This window comes from Uranotaenia lowii, chromosome 2, assembly GCF_029784155.1.
Source record: "Uranotaenia lowii strain MFRU-FL chromosome 2, ASM2978415v1, whole genome shotgun sequence".
Classification (NCBI taxonomy): domain Eukaryota; kingdom Metazoa; phylum Arthropoda; class Insecta; order Diptera; family Culicidae; genus Uranotaenia; species Uranotaenia lowii.
The window spans coordinates 251,620,832-251,645,154 of record NC_073692.1 but is presented as its reverse complement, the minus strand read 5'-3'; the positions used below and the strand labels follow the sequence as shown (position 1 = coordinate 251,645,154).

At 39.6% G+C, this 24,323-nt stretch overlaps 1 protein-coding gene across 1 annotated transcript in view; it reads left to right on the top strand.

Annotated features, from left to right (window-relative positions):
• The window catches only part of LOC129746436 (mucin-2), a 114,669-nt gene extending 90,573 nt beyond the window's left edge, over positions 1 to 24,096 (top strand). The window contains exons 3-5 of the mRNA XM_055740086.1: positions 18,548 to 18,591; positions 18,662 to 18,964; positions 19,079 to 24,096. Coding sequence (XP_055596061.1) covers positions 18,548 to 18,591; positions 18,662 to 18,964; positions 19,079 to 22,798 — 4,067 coding nt within the window. The 3' untranslated portion in view covers positions 22,799 to 24,096. The remainder of the gene's footprint in view (positions 1 to 18,547; positions 18,592 to 18,661; positions 18,965 to 19,078) is intronic.
• Positions 24,097 to 24,323: the final 227 nt, after the last annotated feature.

Here is a 24,323-nt window from a genome sequence, read left to right as displayed (position 1 = left end):
ATTTTCCTTCCTTTTGTTGTTCACAAAATTCCAGAAGCTCTTAGGGTTGCGTTTAAGGTTTGATTGAGATTGCAATACATAACGCCGGTAAAGAAAACGGTTTTGCTTCTTGTAAGCGTTACTTGCTGCAGTAAAAGCAGCTTTCGAGGTAGGATTTCTGTTATTTTTTTTTTTTTTTTTTTTTTTAAATTGAGCAGGGAAAAGCCCCTGGGAGTTGGTTTATTTCCAAAAACCATTCTCCCAAAGGCATAAAACCTCCTCACATATTTATTGATTTTTTCTGATTTTTTTCAAAACAATATGACAATTTTCAAGTTTGACATTTCTTCTTTTTAACACTATTGCATTATTTGATTTGTTATTTGCGGCGATATTGTGGATGGCGGTTTCGTGGTGGCGGTTTGGTGGCGGGTGGTTTTGTGGTGGGCAGTTATGTGGCGGCGGTGGCTGGCAGAGAAGGAATATAGAGAACAGTCGTATTGTGGGGATTAGTGGTAGGTATATTCAGAGTGAGGAATTTGACTTCTTCAAAACCCCCAGTGAGATTGCTCTCTGTTAAGGGGGCTTTTACGAACTGGTTTGCTAATAGGTTCGTTCACGATTCAGTTTGTTTTATTTGTAGGTCATACTAAATAATTTGCTAAGTTGGTTTTGAGGTGGACTTTTACTTGGCGTTTGAAATCTACTTTGTTGGGTATGATTTTTAAGTATGCCGGAAGCGTGTTAAATTTTGATTTGCTGAAGTATTCAGGTGACTTTTTCATTTTTTCGGTGTTTGCTCTTCGTAGTGTCAGATTTTCCCTCGTTCGTGTGGGAAATCTGTGGTTCATCTGGTGGATTTGTTGGTTGTGGTGGAAAACTGGGTTGTGTAGCATATTGTGGATTTGGATAACACTTTGGAGTTCCCTTAGTGCGGCTATTGGTAATACTGATGGCGCGGATTGGTGGAATAAGTTGTACGTGGAGAAAAGTCTGGGTCGTTTGTACACAGCTTTGAGGCATCGATTCTGCATAGCTTGAAGTGGTTTAACGTCCGTTTTCCTTGCAGCTCCCCAAATGGAGACCATGTATTGCAATTTCGATTGCACAAATGCATGATACAGGCTTGTTAGTTGCTTGGTGGGAATAAACCACGAAATTTTCCAAATTATACTGTGTATGGTGCCCAGATCCTTCCTGAGACAATCTATGTGTTTGTCCCATCTTATGTGTTCATCAAAATTAAGGCCCAAGTATTTAAAAGTTCTGACTCGCTCAATCACCGTTGTGCCGAGTTCGAGCTGACAGTGGTTGGTGGTGCGCCGATGAGCTGAACTAAAGATGACATATTTGGTCTTTTCTAGGTTGAGCGAAAGAAGGTTCGCATCAAAGTATGCTTTCAGTTTTACCAAGTCGCTTGACATTTGAGAGATAATTACTCCGATGTCGTGGTGCTCGTAAGACAACGATGTATCATCTGCGAACAATCTGGGTTTACCATGTAATCGTAGCTGGTGCAAATCGTTCACATAGAGGATAAACAGAAGTGGTCCAAGGTTACTGCCTTGGGGGACTCCAACAGGCAGGTTTCCAAAGTCACTAGTTGACTGATTGATTTGGACGTACTGCTTTCTGTTAGCAAGATAACTAGCAAATAGAGACAATGCGTTACCTCTGATTCCAAAAGAATTCAGCTTTCGAAGCAGAATAGCATGGTCAATCGTGTCGAAAGCTTTTTTCAGGTCCAAGAATAGCACTCCCATAAGCTTGCGGTTATCCAGGGCATTGTGAATAGCGTCTACTAGCTCAGTTGCTGCTGTCAGAGTACTTGACCCTTCGCGAAAACCGTATTGATGGCTGTATAGTATATTATGGTGCTTCAAGAAGTGCAAGACCCGGTCTGCTATCAGCTGCTCTATAATCTTACTAAAAACCGATAGTATGGATATCGGTCGGTAATTGCTACAATCCGTTTTTTTTCCCCGCTTTGTATATTGGTATTACCCGCGCTATTTTGAGAAATTCAGGAAACTCTCCGATCTGAGTACAGTGATTAAAAGTGTCGCTTATCAATGGTGCCAAAATAAGATGGTTTGCTTTGACGAAATGCGCTGGAATTCCATCCGGACCTGGGCTTTTCGAAGCATCGAGTTTGTTTATTTTGATGATGACTTCTTGTTCAGTTGTTGGTCGAAGGTAAATACTGCCACTATTATCGATATAGTGTTGTTCAGGAGCATGAATGTTTCTAGGAATAGTGGCCGCAAGCTGAGTTCCAATACTAGTAAAATATTGGTTGAAAACATTGGCAACTACTTTTCCTTCCTCCGTAACGGCTCCATTCAACTCTATCTTGATTTTCTCCTTTTCCGCATTGTGTGCTCCTATTAAGTTGTTTAAACTTTTCCACGTTTCTTTCTGGGATGATTTTTGAAAAAGTTTATGATAATAGCTTTTCTTCGCCTCAGTTTTGGCATGTTTAAGTTGTTTTGAAACTTGTAACAAGATATCCTTTAATTCATCGTTTGCAGGGTACTTTTTGCAACGCGTAATGGCCTTTTCTTTGATTCGAATCAAGTTCCATACATCAAGTGACATCCACGGGCAGTAACCTTTGATTTTGACCTCTGCTGAAACTGTTCTAGAATATCGGTCTTTCAGATGGCTATACAGTATGCTGAGCTTCTCTAACTTTTCTGTGGGACTGTTCGCATGTATGTTATGAAATTCAACTCGGAAGGCTTCGTTGATCTTTTCATGTTGTACAATCACTTTTTCCAACTTTCGATAAACTCTAGGTTTTTTTAAATTGATCGTAGTCAACACCAGACTGTGGTCACTCACATCGATTGGAACGGTTTCATTTAAGGTTTGATCTAAGATCGAATCTGAGCATACAACGTGATCAAGGATGTTGCAACTTGCTGGACGGGTTACATATGTGTTGGACACTTGGCACCCATAACATCTCAGAATATCTAAATATTGTTCGACTACGGGACAGCTAGATTTATTTACTGGGATGTTGACATCGCCTAGCATCAAAAAATGGGAATTAGGCTTTAAAGAGGCAAGAACGGCATCAAGTTTTTCAAAATAGAGCTGCGGATTTTGAGAAGGAGGTCGGTAAACTGCATGCACTTCAATTGGCGGGCCACCCGTTTCAAGACGCAAATGTACATAGTGGAATCCATCATCATGTAAGTTTTCAATCTCAGTTACTACGAGCGATTCTTTTATAAGAACTGCTAGTCCACCGCTACTTGAATTAGGACGACAGGATAGAAAGGTACGATATCCATTCACAGCTGCTAAATATTTTCTATCTTCTTTCAGCCAAGTCTCCCCAAGTACTAGGACATCAATAGATGCAGGGAATTGCTCCAAAAATATTTTGATAAAATCTAATTTGCTCGGATCATTAAGGCCTCTAACATTCAATTGGAGAAATCTCAGAAAATGACGGTTATTTTTATTTCGGTTGTTTTCACGAAGAGAATGTAGCGAGTCGTGTAATATATTTTTATTTTTATTATCCATTGTTTTTTTAAGGTACAGGTTACAATATAAAATACGGTGACTTTCTACATAACTCCTGCTCCAGTGTTGATACGTTTCGGTGAAGACATTTCTGGTATTGTAATGTTGGATGTTTCTAAGTCGGCTGAATGGTTCAAAGAGCGCTTCTGAGTGGATTTAGCGAGTGTACGTAGGTCATTTCTGTTTCCAATTTGCTCGATTTTTGCCCCTTCGTGACGTTTGACAAGGATTTTGCCATCTCGTCCTGGCCAAACGAATTTTAAGCCAAGCTCGTTCTGCATATTCTTGGTTTCCGTTAACAGTTCTTTCCCAAAAGTCGTTAATTCATCCCGGATTGTCACTTTATTTGCGGATCCTGCAAAGGCACTATCGATCTTCGCTGCATGCAAAACTCCATGCTCACGCTTTTTTTGAAAAAGCAGCTCCTTAGTAGTCGAACAATCGAAGGTTACAAGAAGCGGTGCAGATCTGGATGAAGAATTTTTACTCAATAATCGTCTCGCCTCGGTGACGTCACCATCCTTCAGTGGGCACCCAACTGCATCTGCCAATTTGTGAACTGCGCGGGTTTTCAGCAATTCGTCTCGAACTTCACTACGGACAGATGATTGATCCTCCTTAATTCCTCGAACGTATTCCGTTAGCTTTCGGATATCCTCACTAACGGAATCAGTACGATTTACTGCTTGGGACACTCGGGTAAACATGTCGATACACTCCGGCGAGCAGAAAAACGGGTTCTTTTTTGTTTTCAGAATACTGTTGCCATAGATTTTCTTGCACCGAAAGTGCACTGCCCTGTGACAGTGCACGCACTCAATCACTTTCGATGGATCTTGCACCAAACTCTCGCAAAGAAAACAGAATACATTTTTTTCATCCTCCATTCTGTAATATTTTCACTCTGTGCGGAAACTTTTGAGCGGCGGTGTAAAATCAAAGCACTCGATCGAGTCAGATACCGAGAACGATCTCTAAGAGAAGTGAGCAGTGATAGACTGATGACAGCAATAAGCAATGATGTGGATTGTTTATGATAAAGAAGAGACGGAAAAAGAAATCTATTCCGTTATACTGCACCAAAATTCAGAAACGAAGTCCAGCGGAAGGTCCTGTGTGCGTACTCCTGATTGAAGATAGGCCTGAGATTCCACCAATCAAAATGCGACCAACTAATAGTACACCAGGTAAGTTTTGCCACCCAAACGAAGCTTTTTAGCAGGGAGTTTAATTAAACAAAACAAACGATCGGAACGTGAGACGTGAATTGATTATGCGTATAAAGTTTCAATGTTGAGGCTCTTTTGCGTTTTAAAACTTTTAGTTGACGGTTAGACCACGGTGGTTTCGGGCAGGGGTGACTTCTGGGTACTGTGATCTGGAACATATCGGTTATCAGATTTGTGAAAAGTGTGACGGAATCATCGATTGTTTGACATGAAGCAAGTTGAGTCCAGTCCACAGTGCGGAGCATTTCATTAAGCAGAATAAAATCTGTTCTTTTAAAGTTCAGACGGTCTGTATCCTGCGGTACATGGTACTGAATTGATGGTTTGATTAGGAGGGTAGTTAATGTTGCGGGATGGTGTAGATCAAGTGGGATGAGCGGTTCGGGAGCAGTGGTCGTATCACTGTACAGCAGCGCATTTTCATTAACGAAGATGAGGTCAAGCAATCGCCCATTCACGTTAGGAACCGGATTTACTTGACGAAGATCAGCAAGACACATTCCATCAATCAGCGCGGAGCTTGAAGGGTTCAGCGACGATCGAGATGGGTCGGGGAACCAGTGGCCGTCAGGATGAGCAGCCCATCTCAGACCTGGCTGATTGTAGTCACCGAACATTAGTTTCAAATCACGAGGAGCGAGATTTTCTACTATGGTAAAGAGCGAGTCTAGATGTTTGGAGACGGTCGGTTCTAGTCCAGCTATGTCAGGACTCAGATATACAACACCAATGAAAACATTTTCAAACGGAGTAGTAATTTTTACCCACAGGTGTTCAATTCCGTTTTCAGCAACAGATATTCTCTGCGAATTCCATTTGTTGGAGACTGCAACAAGTACGCCGCCGCCGAGTTTTTTTCCTGTCAGGATGGGATCACGATCTTTCCGGTAGACCGAATAGCCGTCACTAAAGAGCTGCTTCGAATGGATTTCATCATTGAGCCACGTCTCCGAAAGAACAATGACGTCATACTCGTCAGCATGAATCGATGTGAGCAGGTTCTCTGTTTTCGTCCGAAGTCCACGTACGTTTTGATAGTAGATGGTCATTTGTTGTGAATTCCCATGTGAAGAGGAATTTGCAGAATCCGATCCGTGTATTGGTTGTGATAATATCTGTTGGGAAGGGATACTTTTATGGTGTGCAGGTACTGAGAGAGCTTCGGCAAGACATATACTATTCAGAGCGTTACCTGAGAGACCAGGAGTTTCGACTGGCTCTGATTCCGGGAATCGGAGGAATGTGTGTGTCTCGATGGATGACTTCGTTGGATAGCGCGATAACAGTGTGCGTAGCTGGAAGTTATGATTATTTAACGGGTGTGTATGCACTGTGGGAGCTTCGGCGGAGCATATACTATTCAGAGCTTTACCTGAGAGACCAGGAGTATCGACTGGCTCTGACTCTCGGCATCTAGTGTGCTGCTCGTTGGGTGATGGTAGTACTTGGGCAGCGAGATGTGCTGCATCGGGAACGGTGGTATCAATACATGTGAACGGTTGTTGCTATGTGGAGTAATCGATTCTCAGCTTCGCATTATTCCACCGTTTCTGGTAAATCGGACAAATACTACTCCACGCAGAGTGTGTTGGGTCAATGGGAGCATCATTTTCATTGACGAGTTTGCTAGCCATTACACAGTTGATGCATTTCTGTGTACTGGAGCTGCATTCAGATACTTCATGATTGCCAGCGCATATGGGACAACAGGCCGGGTTGGTACATTGACTAGAAATATGTCCATATACTGAGCAGTGGAAACAGCGGCGAACGTTTATCTGTTCGGTCACCTTGCAGCGATCCCAACCGATGCTAACTATTTTACGTCGCAGAAGTAAACAAATGTCGGAGGGTCGGATTTAATAATAGCCTGCATGTCCTTATTTTTCAGAGCCGCATATTTAATTATTCGTATGACAGATGAGTCAGGAAGACTATTTTGTTGTTTGAGGCATTGAACAAATTCATCTTGATCAATATCGTTCGAAAAGCCGGTGATTTTCAGCCGAGGTTTAAGAGGGGCTTGTATTTCGGTACCGTATTGAGGCATGGTGTTATTTACAGTGTCCAACAGTTGATGTGCAGATGTTGCTGAGGCACAGCGAATGGCAATATCACCACTGGGAAAAGTTTTAACGTCTTTAACGCCGAAGTCAACAGGGTTAAGAAATTTCTTCAGATCAGATTTGGTGATGTCTGCGTGCTGAGTCACATTCGGTTTGATGAGAACAGTTTCTTGCATTCTGGTCAGTTGTTTTGATTTGATGCGCGGAGAGATGTGAAGAACTGGAGAAGGAACTGAGACGTGTTCTTCTCGAGTCTTTGCCGGTGTTCGAGATGTGCTAGTCTTGGTTTGTCTGAAGGGAACTGTGAGAAGCCGTGGCTTTCCAGAGCTACTACACTAAGGGTCCAGCGCTGATTGACCGGCGCATAGGGCTGAGATAAAAGATCTCCACTGCTGGCGATCCGGAGCCAGCGTCTTCACTTGCTGCCAGCCAAGGTTCTCGTCAACTGTGCGAAATTCCCTCGAAATGTCAAAATCAAAATGATCGGAGAAGCGGTGAAACGTCCTTATTGCACCAATTAGCGCTGTATTAGCTCCGTAGTTATTCTGTCGGAGAGAAGCAAAGAGCTGAAGATTACGATTCCTCAAGCCTCGGAATCGTACGCTGAGTTGGAGTGCTTCTAGCAGTGCAGGGCAGTCGGTTCTCGACAAAAGCAGATCGGAAACAATAGAGGCTCGTGTTGCGGTCCGGCGGGCCTGCAGCGTGTCGATGTCGATAAGGCGGCAACGGTTTTCGTAGCTGGGAAGTCGGAACGGGTCTTGCCAGTTCAGGTTCCGGAAAGCGAAGCGCAAAAACGCCTTTGGATGGCCGCGATACGCTCCGAGCCATTTTGGTAGTAGGGGCAGCATACAGCCGAGGCATATTCGAGGGACGATCGAACCAAGCTGCAGTAAAGACTCTTGAGACAATAAATATCCTTAAAGTCTTTTGTCATGCGGAATAAAAGACCCAGGCATCTGGAAGTTTTATCGACGATGTAGTTTGTGTGGATCTTGAAATCCAGCCGTTTGTCCAGGATCACACCAAGGTCTTTCACATGCTCAACTCGTGCAACTGCCTCATGTCCCAGAAAATAATCAGCCGATAGCGAAAGCCGCTCGCGTGAAAACGAAATTACCGTACATTTGTTGCGATTCAAGGGAAGGCAATTGACATCACACCAGGCGGCGAAGATGTAAAACTGGCTCTGCAAGACGTTGACATCTTCGGGGCTGTTGATGGATTGAAACAATTTCAAGTCGTCGGCATACGCCAGTTTTGGTCCATCGAGAAGCAGCAGCACGTCGTTGATGTAGTTCAGGAATATGATGGGTCCTAAGTGGCTCCCTTGAGGTACTCCAGAAGAGGCAGGGAATCGATTGAAAAATGATTCACCTGATCGTACAATAAGTTTCCGTCCTACCAGGTAGCTATGGAACCATTCCAGTAAAGAGCCGCGAATACCGATACGATCTAGTTTGGCTATGGCTATTTTGTGGTTTACCTTGTCGAAGGCTGCGGTCAGGTCGGTGTAGATTACGTCGGTTTGAGATCCCTTGGTAAAACTGTCTTGCACGGAAGATGTGAACGTCAACAAGTTTGTTGTCGTAGAGCGTTTGGGCATGAATCCATGTTGTTCGTTAGAGAAATAAGATTTGCAATACGAGAAAAATGGACCTAATACAACCAGCTCAAACAGTTTGGCGATCGCACATAGGTCACCTTTTTTGTAGACCGGAAACATGTAAGCCTCTTTCCAAATGGGAGAGAACGTGGATTCCGTGAGCGATGATTGGAAGATTTGTTTTATAGGAGTCAGCATATGTAATATATAGCGTTTTAGAAAAGTCGCTGGAATGCCATCCGGACCTGCAGAAAAACTGGATTTCAGCTTAGCAGTCGCCTCCAAGATGGTATCGTCATCGATTACGATGTGATGAAAGGAAGTGCTCTGACGTGGGACGTTACTAGCCGCCATAGTCAATTGGTCCGTGGATATTGAACCAGAATCAAAAGTACTACGGAATTTGTCAGCGAAGAGGTTACAAATATCAAGGTCCGATGTCGCCGACTTGTCTTCCAAAAACATGTAGGACGGTAAGCCCGATTCTTTCCGTTGGTCCTTAATGTATTTACTGCCAAAACGATTTGGGACTAGTTTTAAAACCACGCTGAATCCGGATAAGGTAGCCCTGGTAACAACGCGTGCATACTTTTTTATAAGCTGCGTTAAGTTTGCGATATTGGTTTTTGGCGTGGAGAGACTTGTGCCTCAAGTAGTAGCGGAGGACTTTGTTCTTGAGTGCTTTCATTTGTCACAACTCTTTCGTGACCCAGGGAGCACGTAGGTCAGAGGCTGCTGAGCGTTTTGGTACGTGACGATCGATGATATAGTTGATGATATGGGAGAACTTCATAGCAGCGGCGTTTGGATCGGAAGATTCGAGTTCAGAATTCCAGTCGATGGCGTCAAGCGTTTGTGCAATAGCGACAAAATCGGAGTTCTTGAAATCGAGAAAAAAGAATGCCGGCTTCTTGATAGGAGTCACAACTTCAGAGATTTCAAGCGAAAGCAGCAGTGCCTGCTTGAGGTTCAAACCTCGGGAAAAACTAGTGGACTTCTGAATTAATGAACGAACACAATAACAGCCGAAGTTTTTATGGGATTTTGAGACATTTTATACGGGAGGAACATGAAAAAAACAGTTTTTGATCAATAATATTGTGAAACAATTTTGACAAGAACTAAATAGAAGTTTAGAGTAGGTAGTATATAGTCAGTCAGTCTTAAAATATTTCCATTTTAAGGAAAACAATTGTTGCTGTGTGTAGAAACTACAATCGGAAAGTCATGTTCCTTAGCCCCTGTGGTTATGCAATTTAAAAAAAATATCAAAAAATTTTCCTCAACGATAAAGTTTTTTGTAGAACAAAAGTTGTTTGAAATCTTATAATTGAACTTCTGTGAATATTTTAGCAAAAAATTAGGATTTTAGCGGGGGTCATTTTTCCTGAAAGATATGATGAAAATAGAAAACGGGATAAAGTTATCCACCTGTCTCCTACTCTTCAAACTATCATTTGAATTTTATCCACAACAAAATATTTGCAAAATCTACAGATTTTGCAATCTAACGCAACGGAAATTGTTGAAATCAGTCGTTATTTGACGAAATGGGATGCATTTCAAATTGAGTATTCCAGTCGAGGCGATCGAACATTTTCACGCCTCACACAGTGGTGAATATCGTCCTTAAAAGCGAGAGCCCAATTTTAAAGCCTTATAACTTATTTATCTTAACTCTTCGGATGAAATATTTTTCATAATTAAAAGTTTATGAAAATCAATATTCAAAATAAATCGGCTGAAGATGACCAAAATTATTGATCAAAAACTGGTTTTTCATGCTCCTCCAGAACAAAATGTCTCAAAATCCTATACAAACTTCACGCTCGTTCACCCCTTCTCGTGGTCCGATCTGGCCCAAATTTGGCATGGGACCTTGTACTAGGCCTAGAATCAATTTCAGCCTGCAGCGCATAACATTTCACAAGTTTCAAATCTTCCATATAAATTTGGGGCACTCTAGGGTGCATCCAAATAAAAAAAAATCTTGGGGGATCCTCAATGAATTTTGAAATCTTTAATCTGGCATCATTACTTTTTTATGGACGCACCCTGAAAGCCCAGGAAAAAAAAAACTCCGTTATCAGACCTTGATTGTCAATTCGACACTCCTCGCTTAAAACCTCTAAATCTCTCTTGTTTCTAAACCGATTTTTACAAATTTATAGTTATGGAAACCTTCTCAGACATTATTCAGCTTCAGTTTTCCGTTATCCAAAGTCTAAATAAAAAAAAATCCGAAAACATGCGTCGGAAAAAGACTGTAGATCAGCTACGGAATGCTCGAAAACAATTTCACTTAGTGTCCAAGACAGCTTAAGTTTAGAAACTATACGTTGCACATAAGGATTTTTTTAAATTTTTTCATGTCCTCAAAAAATGTAAAAAAAGTGGTGCAAAAATCGTACGTTTCAATAAATGAATCGTTAAAATTATTTAAGTCACACCAGGTAGATTTTGAAAAGAGGATTGAAAAGATGACATAATTTGGCACATTTTTGCTGAAAACTGACGTATTGTAGGTGAATATTTTCGAAACTCAAATTTAGCCAAAAATTATAACAATACCAAAAATAATAACAATACCAAAAATGGCCAATAAATAAGGAAATAAATTTCAAACACCATTTTCAAAATTATGATTACCACACAAACTCAAAAAATAAAAAAAATCTACTAATAAAATTAATGAAAATTTCCAAAACAAATCATAATGGAAGTTTCGAATGAAGTCATTGATAATTTTTTTAAAACGAACTAGAAATTTGCTTCAATGTGAATTCTAAGTAGTTTAGATTTCAATTTTAGAACAAATATTTTCGAAATACAGATTTTAAAAAATCTGAATTAAAAAAAAAGTCAAATCAGGATAAAAATTATCCACAATCAAAATTTGTTAGGAAAATGATAATAATTTTTATTTATTATTTATCTTAATTTACATTTTTTCTTCATTTTCAATTGAAGGGTTGATTGCAAAATTCCACTATAGGGGAGAGTGGGGATACTTGATCCCCTTTTCTTATTTTCACCATATCTTTTTGGAAAAATTTAGCAACTCGCCGACTTTGACATTTTCTGACAGCTTGTAACTTCAAGTTTCTATGCTCCAAAAATTAGAACGATACTTGAACCCGTTGATGAACTAGAAGCATTTTCGTGGGAGTAAAAAAATTGCGATTTTTCTGAAGTTATGGGAGACTTGATCCCTTTTTAAGGAGACTTGATCTTTTATTAAGGAAGCCCTAATCCTTGTATAAAAATCAAACAAAACCCCAAGATAGAATGTTAATTGACTATTTTGGTCATGTTTGTTCTCATTTCGCAATTTATAGCAGACATAAGAAGAAAATTCTATAACTTTGTCACAACGCTAATAACATTGCATACTTAAAGGCGCTATTTTTTATAATTAAGAGAAAATTAACTATTTTTGCTCTTTTCTTCAGGCAATTGTTTGATAAATATTAGTTTTTAGATAAATATTATTAATTTCGTAATCAGCAATCATATCGATCAATTCAGAAGAAGAATACGCCGTTTGGAAGGGGGGATCAATTGTACCCAACTCTAGGGGATCAATTGTACCCATAATCAACATTTAAGAAAACTTTTTCTGAAAAAAGTTGAGAGTTTTCCATTACTTTAAAAATATGGCATTATGAAGTTCATTTTACGCTCGAACGATTGATATATTAGAACAAATATTTTTTTCATGATTTTCCCATGTAAGGAACATTTTAAAGTGATGAAAAAAGATCTTCAAGTTACATTTTGTGAAATTTTTTAAACAAAGTTCAATTACTCAAACAATTATTTTGTTATAATTTTTTAAACTACAAGAAATTTTATTTTGCCCATTTGGGCACATTTTTCTAGAACATTTGATCTTTGTAAGACATTCCAGTTTCGAGATATAGCTAAGGAATCAAGTATCCCCAGGGATAAAGTATCCTCATTCTCCCTAATATTTTAAATTTCAACAAAAAAATTAATCACAATTTTAAATCTGTTGATGATATAGTTGATGATTGAATTAAATTTGATAAAAAGAAGAAATTATTTAATATTACTTCATGAGTGTCTGTTCAGGATTGCCCCTGACGGCTTCGGCGATAGCATCAGAAATTTCTCGATAACAGTTAACTAAACTCAATCATTCACAACATTACAAAGTGGACTGTATTTCTTACTTTACTATTCTAATAAATCTAAGTGGACTTCTGACACAATACACTAACTGGCCAATCAGGCCTTGGACTCTGCCCATTCTGGGCCTCTAACACAGGCCACCCTGGCCGCTTACTTGTGATCCTTACTCTAGGATGGCTGGTCGGGAAAAGAGGTCGAACCAAGGACCTACTTTTGCTCGACCCTGCCTAGAATCATCTTCGGTGCCGATGATACCCGATGTATTTTGGCGCGCATTGTTGGCCGTTAATGCTACCAGCATGGCGATGTATCTGCTGGGCCTTTTTCTTACTTAGGGTGGTTCAGCGCGACCTGCTCGTTCCAGAACATGCCGCCCGCCTTGAAATACGACGGAACGTTCGCATTTCGAAACCTTGACCACATCTGTAGCGCCGCCCGCCGTAACTGCGCCAAATGCCTTGCACATTGCTCTTATCGTCGGTGTAGATATTGTAATGCCGACCTATTGCCTTTTTGATTGCAACCTCTCTGGTTATCCGCCTTCGTTAAGTGGTAGTCGACGCTGGGTGATGAAAAGGAAGTATCACTTTCAAATTTTGCAAAAGAATTAATGTATACTTGACCTTTTACATTGAGCGCTGATCCGATTTTCTACAACCACGATCAGCGCTCTGGTGCTGACTCAATGTTGACTTGATTCGTGAATATGTCCCAGACTTGCCTGGTTTTTTTTAGATTCACCGACCATTTGTCCAAGCTTTATAACATAACTGACTTATGAGCCGAACATTCTAGTTCCCGGGCTCTCTAGCTCAAATCATTCTCAGGTTCTGTCTCAAATAAGCTGAACATAACGGTTCCAAGCTCTCTGACCCCAAACTCAAGCTGACGTTTGAGTCGAACATCTCAGACCTCTCAGACTCTAAAGCAAATCCAGACACAACTACTGACACATTATTAAAATTTTGATTGACGCGAATTCCAACACACATAACTTAAAGCTCATTCTTCTCTTATTTTGCTCTTTTCCCTTCCTTACTCGGAATGCTCAATTTATTTTCCGTCCTGTGTGTAACTTTTCTCTTTAAATTTTATCATCCCGAAATGGGACATTCCTACTGTCATTATCTTTTTTAAATGATTGTATGCTCCGCTCTTTTAATTCCTTTTTTGCTCTTTGGGTTGTTTTTCGATAGATCTCCCTATCTCAGAATTGGCCTTCAGCTGAATTGACAAGTTGTAATCATGGTTAGATGGATGGGTGGTTATGCCTTACAAACACTGACTCATTTCACACAAAAAAACACTCTATCAGTTTTTGAGCGGTTGCCGAGGAGGCACTGACAAATGCGGTTTTAGGTCTATCCGGACTACTCACGGCTTCGACATAAAACGGGCCTCTGGACTTGGCCAGACACTCCCTGCATTTGCCCCTCTAGAGGATACCAACCTGATCCGAACGATCAGGTCCCTCACCGACTCATAACTGAATGATAAACTAACTAATTTCGAGGCGCACCCAATACGAAGTAACTGGGCCCCTACAAGTGATATTAACTCAAAAAACCAACTTAAATTGATGTACTAACCCGATCCTCCCAATCAGGCCCCTCACACTAACTCAAAACTCATTTACAATAACCGTGGTGGAGCAGAGGGTTCAACCTGATCACAACCTGATCAAGCCCCTCAAAAGCAAAAACAACAAACCGGCTCAACACCAAACTTAAATTCAATCAAATATATGGTGAAGTAGAGGATCCGACCTGATCACAACCTGATCAGGCCCCTCAAAACAGCTAATTAAACACAAAAAAAAATTAAACCGAATATGTGGTGGAGTAGAGGGTCCAACCTGACTTCCTTGATCAGGCCCCTCATAAACAAAAATCAACTCTACACCAAACTCAAACAACACTAAATTTAATCCATTATGTGGTGGAGTAAAGAAATCAGCCTGATCTTCTTGATCAGGCCCCTCGAAAACACAACACATACTCAACACCAACAACCTTAAAAATCAACTTTAACCGGAACCACCAAATGGAAATGAAAGCAACTCTAACTAACAGCAACCCTCAGGGTGGAGGTATTGACGAATCTCCAACCTGATCCCTCTGACCAGGCTTATTAACGCATGAATACAACTTAAGCACTGAAATTCAAACTGATCAAAAACAACCGAAATATGGAGTTACTCTTAGATAATAACTCAATACTCTTTCATACATCAAGAATTGGAGCATAATTATTTATGTGAATGCATATCGAATGCATCTTAGCTTTGAACACAACTGGGCGGAAACGTATTGAACCTTATGAATCCTCTGAAAAGATTATTCTGAAACTTGGCACCTCTGAGTGAATATGGAGCGAAATGGACTCACCAGACGAAATACTTTTATCAACTCTACATAACATAAAACAATCAAATTATAACTGCAGGTTCCAAGAAACCAATAAACAGCTGATCTTATGGTAAAGTACTCACATAATTGAAATCCAGAATTTCACAACCAAATAAAAATTCGTTACACTCATATTGCAGTTATTTCACGAAAATCATCTTCATGCTCATCACCGCAATGACGCATACAAAATGTTGATATATGGCACTGAATAATGCTGAAGAAAAATTGAACTTCTTGCAGAATTTGTTCTTATTTCATCGTTTTGACCGTTGGCCCTTTGGTTCTCTACGGACCACACCAATCACCTTTCAAATCGCCAAATTTTAATAAATTTTACAACGATGTTCGTCAGCTCAATAACACCAGATTATGACAATGAAATAATTTCAACCAATACTGGGTGATAAAATCCTCGAACTGTTAGGTATAGAGTTCATTGTGACGAATCTGCATGGGGGATTTGCAATTTTCCTGCTGCTTAGGATTTTTATGGACTCCTGCACCTGCACCTGCACATGTCAAACTAAATAGTTTTAGAAGCAAGCTCGTACATATGGATAGTCGAAAACATTCGGATTGCATTGTGACTGGCAAGAACTCGAAAATAATGTTATCACGGTAATTCAATGGGTTGGATAGAATTCACACACGCTGGCATACACATACTCACTCTTTTTCATCTGATGCATATCGCTTTTTGATAAAATCTGTATCTGGCTCGGTAGGACCAAATTTTCAGGATTGCCCCTGACGGCTTCGGCGATAGCATCAGAAATTCTCGATAACAGTTAACTAAACTCAATCATTCACAACATTACAAAGTGGACTGTATTTCTTACTTTACTATTCTAATAAATCTAAGTGGACTTCTGACACAATACACTAACTGGCCAATCAGGCCTTGGACTCTGCCCATTCTGGGCCTCTAACACAGGCCACCCTGGCCGCTTACTTGTGATCCTTACTCTAGGATGGCTGGTCGGGAAAAGAGGTCGAACCAAGGACCTACTTTTGCTCGACCCTGCCTAGAATCATCTTCGGTGCCGATGATACCCGATGTATTTTGGCGCGCATTGTTGGCCGTTAATGCTACCAGCATGGCGATGTATCTGCTGGGCCTTTTTCTTACTTAGGGTGGTTCAGCGCGACCTGCTCGTTCCAGAACAGTGTCAGTGATCAAAGTGAGTGATAAAATCCTTTTCTACAAAAAAAATCTTCCAGTTATCAAAATAAAAGGCAAAAAAGTTCATTGTTGAAACTCAAAATAATAACTTAATATATTTAAAATACATCATGTTCATCACATTCTGACACAGTACCTGTTTTGATAAAGAATCAAAAATAAGGAATTCCAAGTTTTGTTTATATATTGAAAGCACAAAGCAAATATAAATTTAGTTAACTTTGCGCATTTCATTAAGTTCAAAAGTTGCTTTTTAGTAACATTTTTCGAACTTTTTGAAGATTAATTCAAAAATCATGATCGATTCACAAAACATGATTGGTTATAATAAAGATAAATTGTTTAGTTACACTTATACATGTCATGTCTATGTTAAGTTTAGAGATTCAATTCAAAAGATTGATTGAATTGCAAATCGAAATTTACAATTAAAATTAAGTTTCAATTCGTGAAATATCTCAAGCCAAGGTTGATTTTAGACAAAATTCCGCCAGAGGCGAGCCAAATTTCTGGCTTGCTTGTTGACACTTAGTTTTAAACACCTTTTAAGATCAAGTAATTTTCCGTTACTACGGTGAAAAATTTTCTGAAACAATCTTCATGGACGGGGAGTTAAACCCCTTACCTGCATTTAAGAGAAGCGACATCTGATCCCTCTTAAAATAAAATATCTGGCCACATCGCTTGGACAAAAAAAAATCCTCAGCACTGTTTTGTGGTTCAATGTTCAAGCTCTAAAGTGAACGCTCAATAAATCCAACAGAACAACATTGAATTTGATGCCCCGTGGATCGCGATAAACGGTAAGAATTACTTGAATTTTGTTAACAATCAGATAGTTTTCTAACTACGAACACGAACCACCAGAGCAGTGAAAAAAATTGCTCTTTATCAGAAATTCATACGACGAGCTTTAAAATTATTTGATACAACGGCAACAGCAATCACAATACTCTCCTTGATTGAGTTTTAAATGAGGAAGCAAAAAGCTCCCAATCGATCTTTACAGTTATTTTGTATCGATTGGAATTTTGTCTTTCAGATGTCGCTTTTCTTACATGTAGGTTTACTTATTAAAGGGTGTTCGGATCAAAAAGTGGTTCGAGCCCATAGTAAACATCGATCACAGTTGTACCGGATAAGTTTTTCAATGATTGTCCGCCAACTGCATCGTTGATATAAATCGCGAATGACATAAAGATATTAAAACGACTATAATCGAAAAAAAAACCCGACACTAGTCACTACCCAGCAAACATTTAAGAAGGTATATCGCAGGAACAACAGAATTATTCAAACAAGTATACCAGATGAAAAGATTGTATTAAACTTACCAAAACAGCATATAGCTACAAAAGTGGAGGCGATATATCTACAATGACATGATTCCAACGAAACGATTTCCCCACAAAAAGCAAAATAAACGATTTCAGGTAATTTGAATAAAACGAAAAAAAATTTCCGCGACCGAGATTTGGACTCCAGCCCTCCGAGTTCGCTCTCGGGTATCTTTCCACGATGCCAACTCATCAGTTGATATGAACAACGCTATTGCCCTATATGAGATTTTCTTTTAACGAACCGGTCAAAGGAAGGGAGAGAACGGAGAGAATGACAAGGACCGCCCATTTATCGTAAATCAGTTCACTCAAATCGTAAATGTCGAATAAGCATATTCTCAACTTTATGGAGACATATTTACGAATTGACTAAACTGCTATACGATTCAACTTTTTGTTGGCAAAGCTTGTCGTAAATGAATGAAAGAAAACTAAATACCATCTTGTTTACGATGGTTATTGAAAATGTCTTAATATTCGATTTAGATTATCATTTCTATTACGATTTCATGTTAGCTGGGTAGTCTGGAATGTTTCTCTTCAACTGTTTTCAAGTAAAATAAACTGTCCCTAAGCATTAAAAATGCATCTCCGAAAAAAAATAATAGAAATAAAGTATTTGAAATAAAACGGTCTAGTCTGAAGATCATGTGTTGTATTTTACCCGTTAAATTTCATAACCCAAGTATAATTGAAATACATATAAAAATGAAAAAAAGTAAAATTAAGGAACGGGCTCACAAGAAAGTCGCATTGGAGGTCACTTAATTGGTTCTCAAAAGTTTATCCAGTTTTTTTTTCGTTCAGTTTCCAGATTTCGAAATATACTTCTATTTTTAATGTAATGACAGAAAAAACGCAACGTTTTTCTTCGGCCACAGCCTACCTTTCCATTTTTTTCATCCCAGCGTTTTTAAGCCGAACACTGCTTATTTGAACTGAAACACCTTCTACCTTCAAGTCAACCCACTTTCATTATCGATATCATTGAACGTAAACATGTTGAGAAATTTTAATAATAACATAAAATTTATCTTTTAGGTGTTCTGATATCATGCTACACTTCGATCGCCGTGTGTTCAATGGTAAGGATGTTGCGTTCCTATATGCATTTTCTTGATCCACAAACTCATTAACTATGCCTCTTTCTGCTAGCGCTTCTCGACCTCCGCTCGTGTCCTAGCTGCACGAACGGGAGCGGCACAATTTCAGGAATACGCCGAAGAAAACGCCGGTCCTCGACAGCCTAAAAATGAACAAAACGTGCAAATCCCGAACCAAAGAAGATTTCAAAAAAGGCTCATTATTGACACTGGCAACATAGATCCCGATTACTATCAAGGTGTTGTGGGGCGCCCTGGAGTAGACTTTCCCATTATGACTGGAATTCCAAACACGAACTTTAATTGTCGACAGTATGGTAATGGTTACTTTGCGGATTTGGACACAAAATGTCAGGTATCGCAGAATGGGAACACACGTGGAAAGGAACAGTACATGCTCTCCGCATGTTTTCAAATCGTATCAATCATCAAATGTATGAGCCGATTTTAAAATTTCTTTTCTTTCTAGGTATTTCACATTTGCGACGAAGGTAAAAAGATATCATTTTTGTGTCCCAATGGAACCATTTTCCGTCAGCTGGATCTCATTTGCGATTGGTGGTTTAAGGTCGACTGTGATGCTGCTCCAAATCATTACGCTGAGAGTTCGGAAATGTTGAGTCTAGCTCAGAAAGCTCGATTGCAGAGCAAGCATCCCGTTCCACAACCTATCAAATCACCGGAACAATTTTCGCTCAACATACAACGGAAGCACGCACTACTAAACAATCCAGCAGGCCCAAATCTTGCCGCTTTGGCATTCAATAGACGTATGGATACTAGCGTCGAAGAGTCAAATGAAAGTATCGATTTCGAAGACATTTCTCTGAAGCGCAATAATGTCCGTAGAAGCAACAAGGTTTTTCGAACTATTGATGGTAGTTCAGAAGAAACCCAGGCCACGGATGAAACCTCTTCCTTTACACGAGCTGGTAAACTGTTGAATGGTTACAATTATCCGATGCCCGATAAAATGTTTGATACAATTGAGAAAAATGAAGGATACGAATATGAAAAACCTGCCAAATTCATAACACAAAACGATAAAAATCAAACTTTGCGTACCGGGAAAGTTTTAGAAGGCGGCAGTATTGGAAATCAGTTCGGTATGAGAAATTCATTCCCAACAGATGCAAAACCATTCATCGCTCGAACCACAGAAGTGCCGACAACTATTACAACAACCACGCTTAGGAAACAAACTGTTAAACCGACAACAGCTTCAACTATAAATCGTGGTAGTACAACTTATCAAACAAGTACGCTGAATCAAAAATCTTCAGAAAGGAAACCATTGCAGATGTTTGAAGTGCGTAATGTGAAACCAGGGGCAACACCAGCGCCTGAAAATTCAAATTTCCCTGCGTACACGACGGCCCGTAAGCCTAGCACAAAAGCAAAAGAAAAGCCATTTTATACGCCAACCATACCCACTTTGGTAAATCGTGGTAATCCTGAAAGTACAACACCTATCACACCAACCCTAGCCACAGCATCAGGTGCGGTAGAACACGCAATGGAAATGATGAAAACACTCAAAGAACTGGAGCATGCACCAGAGAATCGACCAGCTGTGGAGGTACCACCTTCCTCTGGACCGAATGTTTTGCACTCGTTGGCTCTCTATTTTGCCAATGACTCTGGAAAAAACACTTCAACAACCACTAGCCCGATCACTACGCGACTTCAGACAGACAAGCTTGATACTGAGGAAAATCGCCAAACAGTCAGTGCTACCCTTCTTACCCAAAGAACTCTCGATAGATATCAGCAGTTGTTCAATGCACGAGACTCCAGCCCAGAAGAAGATAACTTAGACCTTGAAACGCGTTTTGCCGAAGACTCTGGTAATGATCTTGAAGGACAATACTCTAGACATCCAATATTCGGATCATCAGCATCCCCTCAAATACGAGAACTGGCTCAAGTGTTTACTCATGCGTTATCGGCATATCTTCAGGATCCCGATTCATTCAGACGAATCCTATCAGAAATTCGCCCTAAGCCTCCTTCAAAACCGATCACAAGTAATCAAATTGATAATCGGGCCAACAAATTCGATGATATTTCAACGGAAGAAGCTTCCTACTACTCTTCACGACAGCAAATAACTCCATCTCCTCGAGCGGCTTTGAGAGAAGAATTAGAAGTGCTTGACTTTTCGGATGTCACGATGCCTACAACGGTAAAACGAGAAACCACCGTCGAAAACTCGGAAACAACAACTGAAATTCCTACAACGATAGCAGCTGATTTGTTGAAACCTACCAATAAAGTGAAGAAAACTCCTGCATCAAATTTGCTATCAGAAGAATTGGAAAAAAATGCCCTAGCTTATAAAGATCGTCAGCAGAAAACTTTCAAATCACCCGTTAAGGAAAAGCTTGTGAAAAACGAGTTGGCTGATGAAGTTAACGAAGAATTAGGAACATTGAAACCCCCTGCATTCCGGGTAGTAGAAAGCGTTGAAGAAACTGAGGACAAAACAGATAACTCGAGCTACTTCCCTTCACTGAAAGCAGGAAATGATAAAAAATCTACCCCCGTACCGTATGGCAAAGATGTCAAGCCGGCCAATAGTACCCCAATTACGGATACATTCCCAACGGCTCTAGCAGATACCCAAGCAATTCCACTACGCTGGGGCGAAGAACTTTCAACATTAACAACAACGACCGATTCTTCGCCTACGGTCTATTTCGAATTATTGCCACCCCATCAAGGATCCAGGAAACAAAATTTGAATAACGAAGAAGTTCTAGAGGATGATGAACAGTTACAAAGGGCACAAAGTCAATCTATCGTGGCCAGTCGTAATCAAGTGCAGAATGATCAAAAAGCAAAAACCATCTACAGTTTCCTAAACTTGGACCATGAACTGCAACAGAGTAGCAAAGCCACGTCATCTGCCGTGACTCCTACGTCGAATCCCAGTACTGTTAAAGGCCATTATATAACAAAACAATTTGGAAGCGAATCAACTACGGTGTCGTCGGATATAGCTACGCCATCAATTCCTGATACTGGAAAGCTGAGTCCCAATTCAAAAACAACACTATCGTACACTGTATTTTTGGATCCTCTCACAATAAACGACGGACTGATGGACTCCAGTGAGGAAGAAAAATCAACTACCGTTTTAAATGCCCATACATATCTGCCCAGAAATCCAAAGGCATCTGCCAACAGCTTATTTGCATCCACCACACCCAGTACAACACTAAGTACCAATGCGAAAATTGTTCAAACGCGAATGGGAAAAAGTGGCATACGAACAAGAACCGGAGAACAAGAATCCAACGAAAATGAGCTGATGGAAACTATGCAGCGAAAGGCAAATCAAATGTTTGGAGACCTCAATGACTCTGAAGCTGATCATCTGATGAACGTCATCAAAACGGCCGATACAAATAAGTCTGTTCGAAGATTGATTTTGTTACTGATACAAACTTGCGACGATGACTATAACAAAACTGTAGAAGATTCCAGAAAGGCACTGTTGAATGCTTTGATTAGTATGGACAGCAAGGAAAATGACAGTAGCGAGATTCGTATCGTAACAAATAAGTCAAGCAAAAAAAGCAAAAGCCTAAAATATACTACAACAATGTCTACTCCAATAACGACTTATCGGAACGTACAGTTTGAACGATTAACCGGTACAACAACCGGCTTTAATGGAAGATCTGGCTTCGATGCAGCCGAAACAACTACCGTGGGATTCGATGAATTAAAGTCAACCAACTTGGATTTGGCCGTTGAAACATCAACTAGAATAATTGACTCCAGGTTCAATGCGGAAGAAATTGAAAGCACTACACAAATGAACCTGTATTCGGAACAATTCACTACAACAAACATTCCCAGTACAACGATTGACATTGAAACAACTACAGCAGCTCTTACAACGACAGATCTTCCGACAACTACGTCAGCCGCAGCTCCGGTTGCCTTTTCGCAGAGAATTTCTCCGACGGAGCAAACGTCGACAGTCACTGCTAGACGATCGTCTAGGGGCAAATCGAGCACCCCAGCATCGGTTAGCAATAGGGTGCAGAAAAGTCTTGGCTCAGCAACAGATTTCCTGGCGGAATCAAGCAGAAAACAATCGTCTAACAACCATCATTCCGATACTCGAGCGTTAGAAATACTTCGATCTTTGTATTCTCTCGCATCGAGGTGGGGTTGACGAATTAGCCAGAGTTGAACATTTACCTTTTGTAAGAAAGAATTTTGGTAACTAGGTGACTTATGAACAATCTATACCTACCTATTCAAATGTTCAAATTTCTGTTAACGGTGTACCATAGGGCATGTTTAATGTTGCAATTGCCTGAGCCATATTTATTGTATTAGGATAAACTATTTATAATGGTGATCGATACTGATGTGCGTGTTTAGATTGATCGTTGTATCGGGGTTCAAGAATCGATGACAAAAGCTCGCACTGCTACTGGACAATAGAGATATTTGACTTTTTTGTGTTCTAGTTGTTTGTCGAGATCAGCTCAGAGTTGGTGATTTTTGGATAAATTTTAGAAGAAGTTCATAAAAACTCTCAACAGACCCGCTTTTGAATCATAAAACCGAAAAAAGGAACTTTTTCTTTGAATGAAAATGTGCGTTTAAAGGAATTGTTCCTCTTTTAAGTGAAATATGTATGACTATGGAAGATATTTACTTTAAGAATATTGACGCTATACAACTCACGAATATTTAGTTGAAAATTTCTATGGCTAACGAGTGGGGTTGTTTTACGAACAAATGAGTCAATCAATCCTTTTAAGTTGACGATATCAAGAATATGATTGTTTAATTTTTTTCCTCCTAAAAACCCCAGATAAAAAGAATTCCAATTATCGAAAACATCGCGGTATATATAGTTATTATAAATCGAATCTAACCATTTATGTTAATTTTGAATCTTTTTTCTTCAATCTATCGGATATACTTTGTGGGAGCTATTATAACCAAATTTCACAATCCATCTGATAAAACCTTTTCACTCTCCTCAGAGACGTACACAAAATAGCATGATATATAACCACTATATAACTGCAAAGTTTTACAACTCGATGTACATAACTACGTAACTTTCCTTTCCTGCGAAGTTAGATTATATACTTTATTTGACTTCTGTTATTTGTGTCATAAATTTAAAGGAAACTTATTTTGGTTTCGAAAATGATCGAAAAAAATGTGTACCACTAATCACACCGATTATACACCTTCAAAAATAAACTTTAAAACTGATGTATTTGCATCTGAACTTTTCGACAAAAAACTGAGCAGTTTTTGAAAAGAGTTGTTGCAATTGTTTTAGATAAAAATTCATGCCGGAACCAACCAAAATCATCAAAACTTTTGTTTTATGTATAAGGCATGCTTGCAAACCTGTTCAACGAAAAACTTTCTTAAAGACTTAAAAAAAGTTTTTATAATGATCATTCTCAACAATCAAAATTGGATACTCACTAGGGTGGCCCAAAATTGTACTATGTCTGGGATGTTGGGGGCTCAAGCTTTAAATCATAGCTTAGGGTGTAAGAAACAATATTTTATATGGCGGCGACTCAGAAAAATGATGTTTAGAGGTCGCACTGGTTCGATTTTTGAAAAAAGGTCATTTTTTCGAAATTTTGTCCTGATAACATTTTCAGATTTTGAAAAAGTATCAAACATGTGTCTCTAATATTTTTTAAATTTTCTTTATA